The sequence below is a fragment of the Leptosomus discolor genome, chromosome 7 (assembly GCF_034619465.1).
Source record: "Leptosomus discolor isolate bLepDis1 chromosome 7, bLepDis1.hap2, whole genome shotgun sequence".
NCBI classification, from domain to species: Eukaryota; Metazoa; Chordata; class Aves; order Leptosomiformes; family Leptosomidae; genus Leptosomus; species Leptosomus discolor.
Genome location: NC_141397.1, coordinates 8,285,620 through 8,299,093, shown reverse-complemented (window position 1 = coordinate 8,299,093; position 13,474 = coordinate 8,285,620). Strand labels below are relative to the sequence as shown.

At 38.4% G+C, this 13,474-nt stretch overlaps 1 protein-coding gene across 1 annotated transcript in view; it reads right to left on the bottom strand.

The window, feature by feature from the left end:
• The window catches only part of DNAH11 (dynein axonemal heavy chain 11), a 110,521-nt gene that overhangs the window by 82,034 nt on the left and 15,013 nt on the right, over positions 1-13,474 (bottom strand). Inside the window, 11 exon segments of the mRNA XM_086468173.1 lie at positions 798-955; positions 4,313-4,546; positions 5,675-5,824; positions 7,434-7,560; positions 8,253-8,395; positions 8,823-8,945; positions 9,212-9,296; positions 9,298-9,332; positions 10,816-10,848; positions 10,851-10,976; positions 12,303-12,386. Coding sequence (XP_086324299.1) covers positions 798-955; positions 4,313-4,546; positions 5,675-5,824; positions 7,434-7,560; positions 8,253-8,395; positions 8,823-8,945; positions 9,212-9,296; positions 9,298-9,332; positions 10,816-10,848; positions 10,851-10,976; positions 12,303-12,386 — 1,298 coding nt within the window.

Below are 13,474 nucleotides of genomic sequence, written 5' to 3'. Positions count from 1 at the left end.
TGACTTTTAGCATTGCAAGGAACATCTACAATGTCAGGAGTTTTTTTCTAAACCTTATGTTTCATAGGTGATTTATTCTGAGTCCACTTTCTCATTATCATTTAATGTCCTAAACCATAAATGTGCCTCTTTCATGTTCATGTAAAATCATGACGTGGCACTACTTGGAAAATGCTTATTTTAGGTATGAAAACCAACCACATCAACATTTTTTAGCAAGAAGGAATATCCTATTAGTGGTCACATAGGACAGGAACAGGAGGCTGTAGTTGCGGCTTCGCCTATTTCAAAGACTTGAGCCTCAGAATTGACTCCCAAAACTGAGGGTCATAAGCACTAAGCCAGCCAGGATTGCTGGGTGCATCATTCTGGATCATTGATTTTTAGAAGAAATTCCATCCTGGAGCCAAGACATTTCCAGAAAAAAGCTTCATTGTATGTGGTATGAAAAAAGTTATGGTTTGGACTTTAACATACAAAAAAAAAATTCTTTTGCAGAAAAGTCCTGATCAACCTTGGTTAAGATCTGCTCATATTCATCTTCACACTAGACACTAAATATATACATTAAGTTATGCAAGAAATCTCTCAGTTATTTTAAAAGTAATGGACATTAAAATCATACCATTACTTAAGCATGCACACCTACCTGCACACACATGCTCAAAGATACTGTGTCTTAACAACCCTATAAAATACACAAGGTATGACAGAACTCTGAAATTGTAAGAAACATGTAACTTTTTATTCACCAAAACAGATAAGCAGACACTGTTATTAGTAACAGCCATTACCCGTCAGTCAAAGGTGTAATAACTAGCCAAGGGGTATTTCCCGAGGACTTTAAGAAGTACTGAAACTGAGCATCGCAAACGTTGGCAAAACAGTGTTGCTGGGTGTCAGCCCATCTGTGGCGTAGCTGTGGCAGCCAACCAAAAGCTCCAAAACTGGTGACCTAAAAAGCCACTGCAGAACCACCATGCCAACTGGGAGCTATTCAGATGAACAAAATGAGACCCATCACAAAGCTACAGCTGTCATCAGTAGGTCTCACACCTCATTTCTAGCCACTTATGAATAGTAACTACTACAACCAATTATACAGGATTAGACATATCAAGGCAATTGTGCTTTTATACAGACACAAGCGTAGTATAAGATCTTTTTAATAGAGCTATTACAGCAGAACACATTGACACGTATTAAGCCAAGACCTCTCCTTACAAACAATACAGTCCTTGCATGCAAGCACACATTACTTTAACCAGAATGAGTTTCATTTTACTCCTCAAGCCTTGTTTCTTCTTGTCTTAATGCTACCATAGAAACCCATTTCATTTCTGAGGCTCAGGAGGTCAGAGAGAAAATGAGAATTCTTTCCTGTTTCAATGTCCATCCAGTGAAATGTCTCATGCATTCAATGAGTAACATGTGCCGGGCACCTTAGCTCTACCTGAACAAAGTGATACATAGAACGAGAATTGTTTAAATAAACACTCAAAATTGTAATTGCACGCACTTATAAAGAGTCACCAGAGCAGAGCAGTGTCTTTCCCTAGAGATACACATGCATGCCTCTAAAAGGAGAGCAAAACACACTGTAAAGAACTGAAGATAGAATAATTAAAAGCACTTGGAAAAACCACTCAGACTGCCCAAGGACTATCTACGCGCAGTTTTGTGAACTGAAATTTAAAGGAAATACCCTGCTGCTCACAGAGAACCTACTAAAAGTTTGAAGCGTTCCCAGAAGTAGGGTAAAAGTTGACACCTGACTTTTTTTCAGGTAACACTTAAATTCAGAAGGCAGCAGCCCATGAAGATGCAGGCACAGCACACAGCTGTGACACAGGCCGTTTTCATGATTATACCTACTCCACCTTCACTGTCCTGGTACCCACATGCAGATACAGACCCAAACTTGGCTTAAGTCCTGTTAATTCCTGTCAAAACCACTAGAAGGGTGCATGTAAAATACAGCCAATCCAAACACGTACCTTCGGAGCTATGAGGAAAGTTCCCCAAGCAGACAGTAACAAAAGTATTTAGCTGAGTGACCCGAAAAGATTTAGGTAACCCTCCAAGACCAGATGGATCCTGCTACCATCTACTATTATTACTACCACAAATTAGTTCTGCCTGCATCGTTAATTAAATCACCACAAACTGGCTTGTATGTTAAACATGAGATGCCAGAAGAAATCCTGGTTTAAACAGACACTTGAACCACCTCCAAAACAACGGCAACCCAGATGAGCACAAATACTCAAGATGGTCAATTAGGTAGGGGAGGAGGAACGGATGGATCAGAAGATGTGCGCACAGTCGAACTGCAAGCTTTGTGGTTACAATCTCCGCAGAGGCATGCACCAGACTCTGCAAAAACTGTACTAATTGCATAAGAACATTTATCGGCAAACTGAAAACAGGCTTTTGGAAATATCAGTGACTTATGCTTTAAAAATAGGCAAAGCAATGAAGGGAAGATCACAAAATATGATTATGAATGATTATAGAGAGTTACACGGTGGAAAGACCCAATGGAATTTTTCAGGTTTCATATTAATAGGAAAGAAAAACATATACAACTACTGTCTGTAATTCTAAGGGGGCAAATGTAACTTTATTAGAAAGATATAACTTATTGGGTAGCTAGTGTGAGACAGCACGATGCTTTAAACACGCTTAAAAATTCTGGCTTAAAAACGGGCAGTTAAATAAGTGAGACTTTAAACACTACACTTTCTGTATGATTTTCACATAATATACAAAAACACCTATTGGTGCTGTTTTTACTGAGACAGAGTTAAAGGCCCAGAAGGGAATACTCCATGCAAACAAATTATTTGAGAACTACAGTCTAAAGCCCTAATAGATTTTGAAAATGCTTACAAAAATAAAACCAGAAGGTAATTTCACTGGGCTCCCTATTTTTTCTGTTAATATCATAAAGGAGATACCAGTAGCAACATTCTATATGAAATGGTGACATATTTCTGGCATCTTCCTTTAAAAATACCCAAAGCTCCACTTTACAGCAGTGAGCCGCCATCTGCAGAGAGGTTCAGACAATCTTTCCTAACCCCCTGTTATAGCAGAACCACTCCAAAGTCCCCACCACAGGTTCAGGAAGCAGCAACAGCATGAGACGGTGCTCTGCTCTACTTGCAAAGGGACAGCAGAAACATAGCCTGCCTGGCTCACATAGAGGTCATAGTGGATCTGTCTCTGCTTTTCACAGAAGCTAGCAGAGATTTTTTTTTTTAAAAAAACCAAAACCACAAACAAGTCCAGGAGAAGGATATCCTGGGAATATGCTATAATTTGCCACAGACACAGCAGCCAGAATTTACTAAACAAACAAACAAAAGAACCAAGCCAACAAACCCAAACCCCAAAACCCATGTTATCTATTTTATCATCACATTTAATAGCCAAGAACTGGACCAAAATTTGGCTAACCCTTAATTTGATCTTTTTTACACTTCTGTCATGCTGTAGCCAGAAGTTCCACATTTTAAACTGTACGCTGTGCAGAAGTATTAGCAAGTCTGCTACCTAATAGCTTCAAGTAGTACCTATTAGCTCTTGTTTTATGAGAAATGGCAAACACAGATTAATCTTTATCCACCTTCTCTATTACAGGGATAATTTTAGACACCTCTATCAGCTTTCTACCCCCCTCCCCCCTTTAAAGTCGCTTTGCCATTTCGTATTTCCCTGTGGCAGATTTTCTAGGTTGGAAAAGTAAACCAGAACTACTCAAAAGTCTTCACAAAGAGAAGCAATAGTCACACCAGGACAAAATCATTCAAAAGAAGCTGGAGGTAAACAAGGGCAAACCAAACCAAACTGCAGAAGTACCCTTCTGAAGGGGCACTAAAACTTATTAGTAGTTTTAGTAGTAGACGCAAGTCAACTGCTCGGTTGGACAGAAATAAAACCAGCAGTTTTGGCTTCCTTACACAAATACATGTGTTTAGTATTTGTACATGTACTGGCTGCATATTCAGTTCTTGTCACACCGTCATGGTTGATGTTTGGCAGTATCTTTGCTTTTACTTTTCATCTCAGTTCAGAATAATCCTACAGAAACCCCAGTAATTAAGGTGTGATAACAATATAACAATGCCCGTGACATAACAGAAACAAAAGGCAACAAAAGGTGTATTTTCTTTTTTCAGTAGGTGCTAATAGCAGTTAATTTACTACACGACTGAAATAACTAGATATGGCACTCATCTCTCTTTATGAGACCATTTTCACACTGTACTTATTTTCGCTGAATTAAACAAAAAGAAGATATCCATACCTGCTTCTCGTGGCAATCCTTCAGGGCTGATGCCAAGCCCTCTTCCAGCCTATTGAGTGCCATTTCAACACCTGAAACCCACCAGATTTGTGAAACAGTAAGTGCAGCCTGGGCTGGGCGGTCAAAACCCCACTGTCCTCTCTGCTTCTCTTCATAGGCCAGTATCACCTCCATGACGTAAAGGTGAAGTGTTTTGTGTACAGTTCCCTCAAGCTGTTGCAACCAAGACTCTACCTTTTGAAGAAAAAACCCAAAGATATGTAAGTTTAAAATGTACAATTTGTGTAACATGCATATACTAGCAATATAAGAAGCTTATCTCATTAACCTTTACAAAAGATTTTCTTTACATCAACATTCTTTACAAACGTGAAATGACAGTGGGATTTTTTTTCTTCTATTTTCCCTCTCCTACTGCCTCTTCAGCAGGACTTAGCTCAGGAGCCCTTCCCACTTACTGATACACCAGACATTGTTTTGTTTTACATATCCACTTGACTTGAACACACAGGCATACTGTCTTAAGAGTTCCAAATATGAAAGTCTGAAGTTTTTATGTTCACAGACACAGAGTAAACACAGACAATACAGTTTTTCCTATGTCTCTGTGCACTCAAACGTAGCTGTATCTTGGAGAAACCATCTCTAAGAGGCAAGCTGCATATATTTGTCCATTCAGTCTGGGGCCTCCCTGCTGAGACAATCAATCATTAGAACCACATGCAACATTGATTTTATGCAATGTGAATGCTTATCCATTCAGCACTGTTCTGAGAACAATAAGTTATTGTCCCAGAAGCTGCTGATCTGTTCTTTCTGACCTACCACTACCCAGTTAGCATGCATACTGGCTGGCCAATTAGCAAACAGGAGGCTCAAAACCAGCTAAACCCCTGCTCATATGATAGGTGACATGGAAGAGAGCTGGAGGTCTGGAGAGGTGTGTGCTAAAGGATAAGAGGAGGGGATCTGAAAGTATAATGGAGGATGAAATAAAAGTGCAGAAGAGAGGAAATATGAGAAATGCAACATTCAACCATAGGCTTCATCCGTTCTGTGGCTTTTAGAACATTATTTTTTTCTTTTTCACTGCTCCTAAACACTTAGCTCTCTACAGTTTAAAAAAACCAACTTACATATGAGGGGCAACTAGACAATTTATTAAATTATTAGTTTATTACACAGTTCTGAACCACAAATGCTTTGAAATTTGGAAGAAATAGTTGTAAGAGGGTTTTATTGTTATTTTTTTCTACGTTTACATTTTTAAAAGCAGCATTTCATGCCATTGAAAGTGTCTGTTTAATCTACATCCCAAAGAGGGCAAAACCCATGAAGAAAATTTCACATAACTCAACATACCTGACCGCTGCATCCACAGTCTTCATGGAATGGAACACAAATCTTTTCTCTGCTTTACATCCCAAGTGCAGGATTTATAGATTCCTCTATATTCCCTTGAAATTCAAGATTGGCAATGCTGTCAAAAAGTTTGGTAATATGACAGGCTACCTGCACTCAAAAATACCAGACATAAGGAAACCATTTACCTTAGATTTGTGTCAATCACACTACGTCAATGCATATTTCTATTAAAGTAGATGATTACCATGCTAACATTTGCTACACATAGTAAGATTTTGTGGTTCAGCAAAATTTTAAACAGCAAAATTTAACACAGTTTTTAGCAGCTGAGTAACATGAAGTCCCTGTGCTAATCTTACAATGGTGTTTCTTATTCAAATGCTTTCAGTACTTCAATTGATCTTAACAAATAAGATGCAGCAAATGATCAGGTTAATCAACATATAATTCTTAAGTTTTAAAGACAATTAAAAAATTAAAACCAGGGGGGTTTTCAATAGTTTTAGAAAGCTTATGCCAACTGAACAAAAAACAGTACTCCCGATTCCCATGGTGGCACAGACTGACCAGGTGATACTATCCGACTCTTGCATGATCACTACACAGGAGGTTTTTATGGGAAAGGCTGGGGTTAATTACGCTACTGTCAGTCATCAGAAGAACCTGAAGGACAAAGATAGCTCAATATAAAACTAAGATGTCTCGAAATTGTTATTAATTATGGCTAGTGCTTATTTCACAAATTGCCAATTCAGGTCTAAAAGCCTTGTGGAAGTGCACACCTCTCCAAAGACCATGGAGTTTGAAGCTCACTGTCTACGCACGAGCATGCCCTATGGCTGACAACTAGAATAGAAGATTTGTTTGGTTGCTCTTCTTATATGCGGTATATAGCAATGACTGGATGATCTAGTCACTGAGATTTAGTTATGAGAAGCAGCTATGAGACTCTACCATCATGTTTGAAAAGGCTCAGTGTTCAAGCCTCACAAGCCTTTCATCCTCTTGGAAAGCACCAGTTCTGTTACACGTCACATCCCTTCAAAAAAGGCTTTGCCTGAGACACACCAATAACTCTAGCACTCGGAGAATTAATGGCCACGGCTGGATAGTCACTGAGGCCAGGAGTATCATCTGGCATGTAGATAACATAGTATAAAGCTTCTGAAATACATCAAAGCGTCTGTGTTTCATATAAATTGGTCTCGAAGTGTCACAAAACCTAGCAGACTATTGTTCAAGGGAGGAAAACAGAAGAACAGCTACAAAAACATTCCTTGTACAATGGTCAGCAGCTCAGTCACTAACAGCCTAACAGAGACCACAGATCTTTCAGTCTTACTTATCATCACTATGCATAGTGTGCCTGAAATTTGATCAATCCATGCCAGGAGGAGAATTGATTTGATGATCTCATTGACCTTTTCCATTTCTAATTCCTGCAAACTTACAATCCAAAAATCCAAACAAATGCAAATTGCACATAGCTAAATTCCCAGCAAGAGACAGCACAGGATTTGTGACTTCTCAGAACGATGATTTCATCTCTCCTTGCTGAACACCTCGTACTTGTCCTAGCTGGGGTGGGGGTGGGAACATTTACTACCTTCCTTACACAAAGCATTCCTATTTGTAAAGTAAATTAACACTCAGAAACAAAGGTGCAGCTCTATGATGCTACCTCCTCACAAGGTTAGCTAGAAAACTTGCCTTTCTGTAGACAAAATGAAGTACAACAACATACAGGGAGGTTCACCTGTTTCGGTGGTGTTCCTTTTGAAAGGATGTCTAGCAAGTCTCCTGAAGAAACAAAATAGAAGCAAGGAAGAGCTATGCATTTGGTTTCTAAATACTCAGCCAGCGCTTTTTCACAGAGAGAAAGTCTGAAAAGACAACAGAGGTTTTAACAATACACGCTTTTAATCACTCAAAAGCCATTAATTCCCTCCCAGTTAAGGTAGGAATCAGACCTAACAGTAAAACAGAACAACACAATCCAAAATTTAAAATTTTAATTTAAAATAATAACAATGAATACAACTGTAAGGAACAGATAAGGCGTCAAACCTTATAAACTTTTTCCAGAAACCAAAAGGAAAGATGCTCTTTTTACTCATTCACACCAAGGAACAGAAGAGAACAGAATGGTGCCAGGTAAGTCCCTGAAAAGGTAAGTCTGGCTAAGCAGAAATTCCCCTTCAGCCTTCCAAAGAGTCCAGCCTTAAAAACTAAGGGATGAGAACAAAATTTCTTGCTTGACAGGATAGTTATTTGCAGACACATTTAAAAAATAATAATTTAAAGAAGAAAGAGCAAAGTAACCACTTTTAAGATGCACACATTTATATATGAAGGATAACAAACATGAAAACACATGTTGAATATTGACACAAAAAGTATTAAGAATCAAAATACTCAATTACATACCAATCTGGAGAGGAAAAACACACATTTATTTATGTCTGACTGATGCACTTTAGCTACTCGCTGAAGTGCTCCTAGCTACTCACAACAAAAGTGACATCTCAAAAAAACTACTTTTTCCTGCAAAGAGAAACAGGCTGTGATTCCAAACATCGCTGTTCCTACATGAGACCACGTGTGGTGAACTTCCAACCAAATGGAAGTGACAGAATCTGCCATGTTTAATTTATTTTGCCAACATTTCACTTGTCCAATATAATATGCCACACATTTACTTTTCAGAATCGTTTGCAGCTAGAGAAACAAATAACAGCAAAAAACCTGCACTAATCAAAATAATTTATCAAACAGTGGAACTACAGCTAATAAAAACTCCTCCAGTAACTTGTTATTATCATATATCGTAACAGAAGATATCTTTAAACACTGCAAATGGACAGCATATTATTAAATGATTTTTTTAAAAAAAAATATTAAGAAAAAAACAAGCTTAAAAAGCTGTAATTTTGTTGTCTCCTACATGGAGAGAGGATTTAAAAATTTTTTTTAAAACGAATATATATAGTTACACAGCATACATATAATTTCCCAGAACTAACATCTGGGGAAAACATAACTCTCTGCAACAAAGATTCATGAAAAAAGTTTAACTAACCAAGTGCATCAAGGGAATGAGTAATATTGATATACTAATAGTATTTCTATGAATTTAAATCCTTACTTGATTGTTATCTAAAGTTTCAAGCAGCTGTTCATCTGACTTTAATAAAGGAGCTCTATTCCTGTGATGCTCTTTGTAAGAAAATTCCATGGCAGCCCATGTTTGGCTGACTTCTGCCAAAATCTGGGAAAAAGAAGAGCAGTAATAACATCTGCCTATACATATCACATTTCATATTTTGAGTTGAGAACTTTAATTAAATTATACTTAAGTCACAGTGATGGTAAACTACATCAAAATAAGAAGTTAGTTTCACTAGGCTGTGAATTTTGCTCCCCAGGTAGGTCACATGGAACTATTCAATTCTATCATTAATTTCTTGAACCAAAAGAAAGAGTTTGTTACCTACTGGTCTGCAAAAACAGAAGGAAAAAATGGGCACCTCTCACCTCTTCAGTACCCAACTCTTTCACAGCGTGGTCAACTATACTTTGGACTTCGTCTTCTACTTCATGAAGCTGGAGACCTAGAAGTCTGTAAGGCAGTATGTTCTGATACTAAAAGCCTGACCTATAAAGCAAAGAGACAGCAGAGAGCAAAATAAGTAAACGAGTACAAAAAAATCACACATAAGCATGTAACAAAGTGTTCAAATGGAATCCAAGCAAAAACCAATCAATTAAGTTACATGCACTCTAGATACTGACTACACTTTCAGATTTGCACCAAGCTTGGAACTTGATCAGCCTAAATGAAATATTTTTTGATGCTGTTACTGTACTTTTTTTGTTTTGAAACAGCTGTCGAGTGATAGTCTGCATGTTCTTGTACTGTGACATACTGTATGTCATACACCAAAAGGCGAGTTTATTTGCACAGCTGCCACTGAAGCTGATGTAAGCTACAGACACAGTATTTGCACAGTAGAAGTCTCAGGGGGTGGTGGGCATATTTGCCATCTTTGTTGCTGTCTTCTAAGATATCAATTAAAAAATACCTTTAAAATTTTAATCAAGGCTTTGGAAAGACCACAGTCAATCCTTTTTGCATTTCTGGTTTAAAAAAAAAAAAAAAAAAAAAATTCACAAAAATGTTGTGCCAGGCCTGTTTAGGAGCTTTTAGCATTAAAAATAGTTTTAAATGTCCTTTTACTAAAACTGTATGTGAAAAATGCTTGGTATATTGGAACAGAAACATTCCGTTATGCTCACTTTCTTACGTGTTTTTCTTTCAGCTTTCCAGTTTTCCTCATTTTAAAAAATGATCGAAAACTGAGCTTTTGAAAAATATTTTTTTTTCAAAAAAGTTAAAAAAAATGTCATTCAGGTTTTGAAAACCAACAACCAGTCCACGTTATACCCTAGGAAACAAAACCGCGATTCTCTTTGAGAAACTGAAATAACTTTTTGGGGGGTCGTACATACTTCTTCGGTTTTCCAGCTACGTGATGAACAGTTGGGTAAAACATACATCACTCCCTCTTCTGGCTTACCTTTTTTTTTTTTTTTTTTAATCTATTTACTGTCAGGTCAACAGTCTCCCTATGCAACAGTTCTTAAAAATTTACTAGTAGGCTGACATTTCAGGTGGCCTTTCTTTACCTTCCATTTCCCTCTGCCCATCATTTCCCCTGTTCGCTATTAAGAAACATTCTCTTTTGCTATCCAGGAAAGTTTCTAGCCACATTGCTCTGTTTTCTTATAAATATTCAATAGAAATTATTACTGCAAAGTATTCCCCTGTCCCAAACAAGATAGAGAACTTTTCAAGCTTAGTGCTGCTTTCAGGCTCAGCAGGGAGACAGCCAGCCATGGAAGAACCCTCTAATTTAGCACGCCAGGTCTGCCTTCAGAGAAGCGGGTCCTTTTGTCTGAGCAGAGACCACAAATTCACTTCTCAACGCACAAGATACCTGCCTGAAAGCTAAATCTCTGCTCCACTTACACGCTCAATAGTTGGCAGCAGCAGCTCCACCACAAGCCTGACAGTACTGCTGCATCTATGTGTAAGGCATGGAAGACCATCAGCAGTGTCTCCTTGGCTGAATACTTACTCGTGTCATATTCATGACCTGGTACCAGTGTCTCTTTCCCCGACTACAGGATTTTGCAACTCCAATATTGCTCCCAGTGATGATATCAGATTCTTCATCTTTAACTCCAAGCCCCTATATACATCCCAGGCACAAACTTCTTTATCTGAAGACTGCATTTCCTAAGGAATAGGATTAAAATAATTGCAATAATTACTTGACATTAACAGCCACCTTGTCAACAACTTCAAGAAAACTTTAGCAGGTTTGTCAGAAAGCTCTGCTTTCCTGTTTCAGCCATGGATGTGTGGAAGGGTTGTAGTTAGCACAGACTAGGGAAGATTTTATTGGAGTCATTGGTTTATGTGGCAGATAAAGCAAAGGAAATGTACTTCCCAGTATGCCAAAGTAATGGAACTGTATTAGCACTGCACTTACACAGCGATTTTATGCTTCCAGTTGGATCAGAACCATTTACTTTACCTGATTATTTAAGTCAAATTTTATTATTAATTATTTCACTACAGATAAAAGTATCCATAAATTTAATACATCCAAGACCACCACTCAGAGGGGTAAGGGAGACTCAGATGCACACCGGAGCATGACGAACACGACACAAGTGATCAGCTCACAGGCAGCTATCAGCATCATCTCTGTTCCAGGACCTGGCATACGTGCCACAGTGAATGATGCAAAAGCAGGGGAACACAGTTATCTCAACCCTCTCCTTGCTTTTACCACCCCTATCACAGCATGACAGCCCCCAGTATCAGAACTGGTTAGGTGGAGTCCGTAATTCTGAAGCAATTTAAGCAGAGACATCTGCTGAAAAGTCTGATTCTTCTCTTAAGGCACTACTAAACGGGCCTGCAATTAAACTCATTTATTCCTGAATGAAGCAAAAGAAGAAACTTTATACCCATTAGGTTCAAGACTTTCTTCCTTCTGTACTCAACTACTACACTGTCTATGAACCACAGCTATTCCTCTAGTGTCCTGCAAATAGTCTGGGGGCCTTTGTTGCTATTTTTGCTTCAGATTTCCCTTGTCCCATTGGAATTGTCTTCTGCAGGGCTACCGTCAACAAAACATTGCAAATACTTCAGGCAAAGACAGTGCCCTCCCTTTAAAAATCAGCATCTTTGCTGCAACTCCCAAAGCTCTGGAGCTATGTCTAAGAGCAGAACAGATAATACTACAAATTCCACCTGTCTAAAAATAATGACTTTCATCTGGTAGGGCCTGTCATAAACCCCTACCCTCTTTATGCTTTCACATACCGCCTCAATTCAGGGAAGTGACAGCACATGTACCTCCACAGGGACCAGAAACTCATCCAGAAGAATAAAGTTTTAAAGGAAAGCCCCCAAAACAAAACATGTTACAGAACATTCAGTCCGGCCATGAGTAACAAATCCACTGAAACATCAAAGTGGGTGGGAACAGTGAGGAAGGGGTGGCACCAAGGCAGATAAACTGCAGAAAGAGACAGCTATAGAACCTGCCTTGGCAAACCTTCTGAGCTGCACATCCATCTGTTGCACATTAATCTGCCTCCACTGGGCTTTAGTCTAATCATCAATGTTGCTCTGAAACAAAGTACAAATAAAAGCGTCAACAACATTTGGTAAAGACAAGCTTCTGCTACGTAACAGATAAATGGATGCAGTGGAAAGCCCATCATGCAGCAATAGCTCCTGGACCTTACTTTTTATCCAACCCTATACCACAACCTCTAGAAAGTACACAAAATAATCCATCTTCTCAAAACTCAACCCAAAAGCCAAGCATTTAAACAGTTTCATACTTCAGTATCTGACAGGTACACATACGTCGCCATCTTTCTTGCGCTATTAAACACACACTCATACCCACTGACAACACACAGGTGCACCTGGGAGATAGGGGGGAAAGTGCCCTGCTCCCCCTCCTGGCAATACAATGCTATGCATGAAATTATGGAAAGAAAAATCTAGTACGTGTATTTCTAACCTTTCCTATGAAAAACAACTTCAGAGAAGCAGAACTTTACAAGGCTGATTTCCTATATGGGTCTGTACGCTGACTTTCCTGGATTCTTGCTTCTAAGCCTTCTACAGCTTCCTAATGTACAGCCCTCAGTTCTGAAGCGCAATTTTCTGGCTTTCTGAATTTTTACCCAATGATTGTAATTATTCAAGCAAGTTACTGATACTGAAGAGAGCTCAAAATAAAGCTACAAAGCTTACTTTGCTTTGGGATAATCCTGAAATTGGTTAACTTGAGAACAGAGATATTTTTACTCTGGGTATCCTAAAACATAGCAACCATAATTTCAAAAGCAAAAGTAATACAAGAACCTTCATTATTTTAAACTTTTCAATTTTTTAATTAAAACTATAACACGTCTAGGATCAAATTAAAAGCATAACAATCAAAATACATCCTAACTTTGTCATCAATTTTTTTAAAGAAATCTTAATTAATATAAATACTAACATCCCAAACTTTCTCAAGCAACCACTTTTCAGCACCGTTTCATTTGCTACTTCACAATAGCTACTTCAAACAGTTTCACAGATTCCTGCATTAGTAACATTTCTTTTTCCAGCATCTCAAGCTCTTGATTTGCCTTGAAGAATAAAAGAGCACTTGTAGTACAGTTATAGGGTATATTGAGCTTACCTAAACCTGGCAG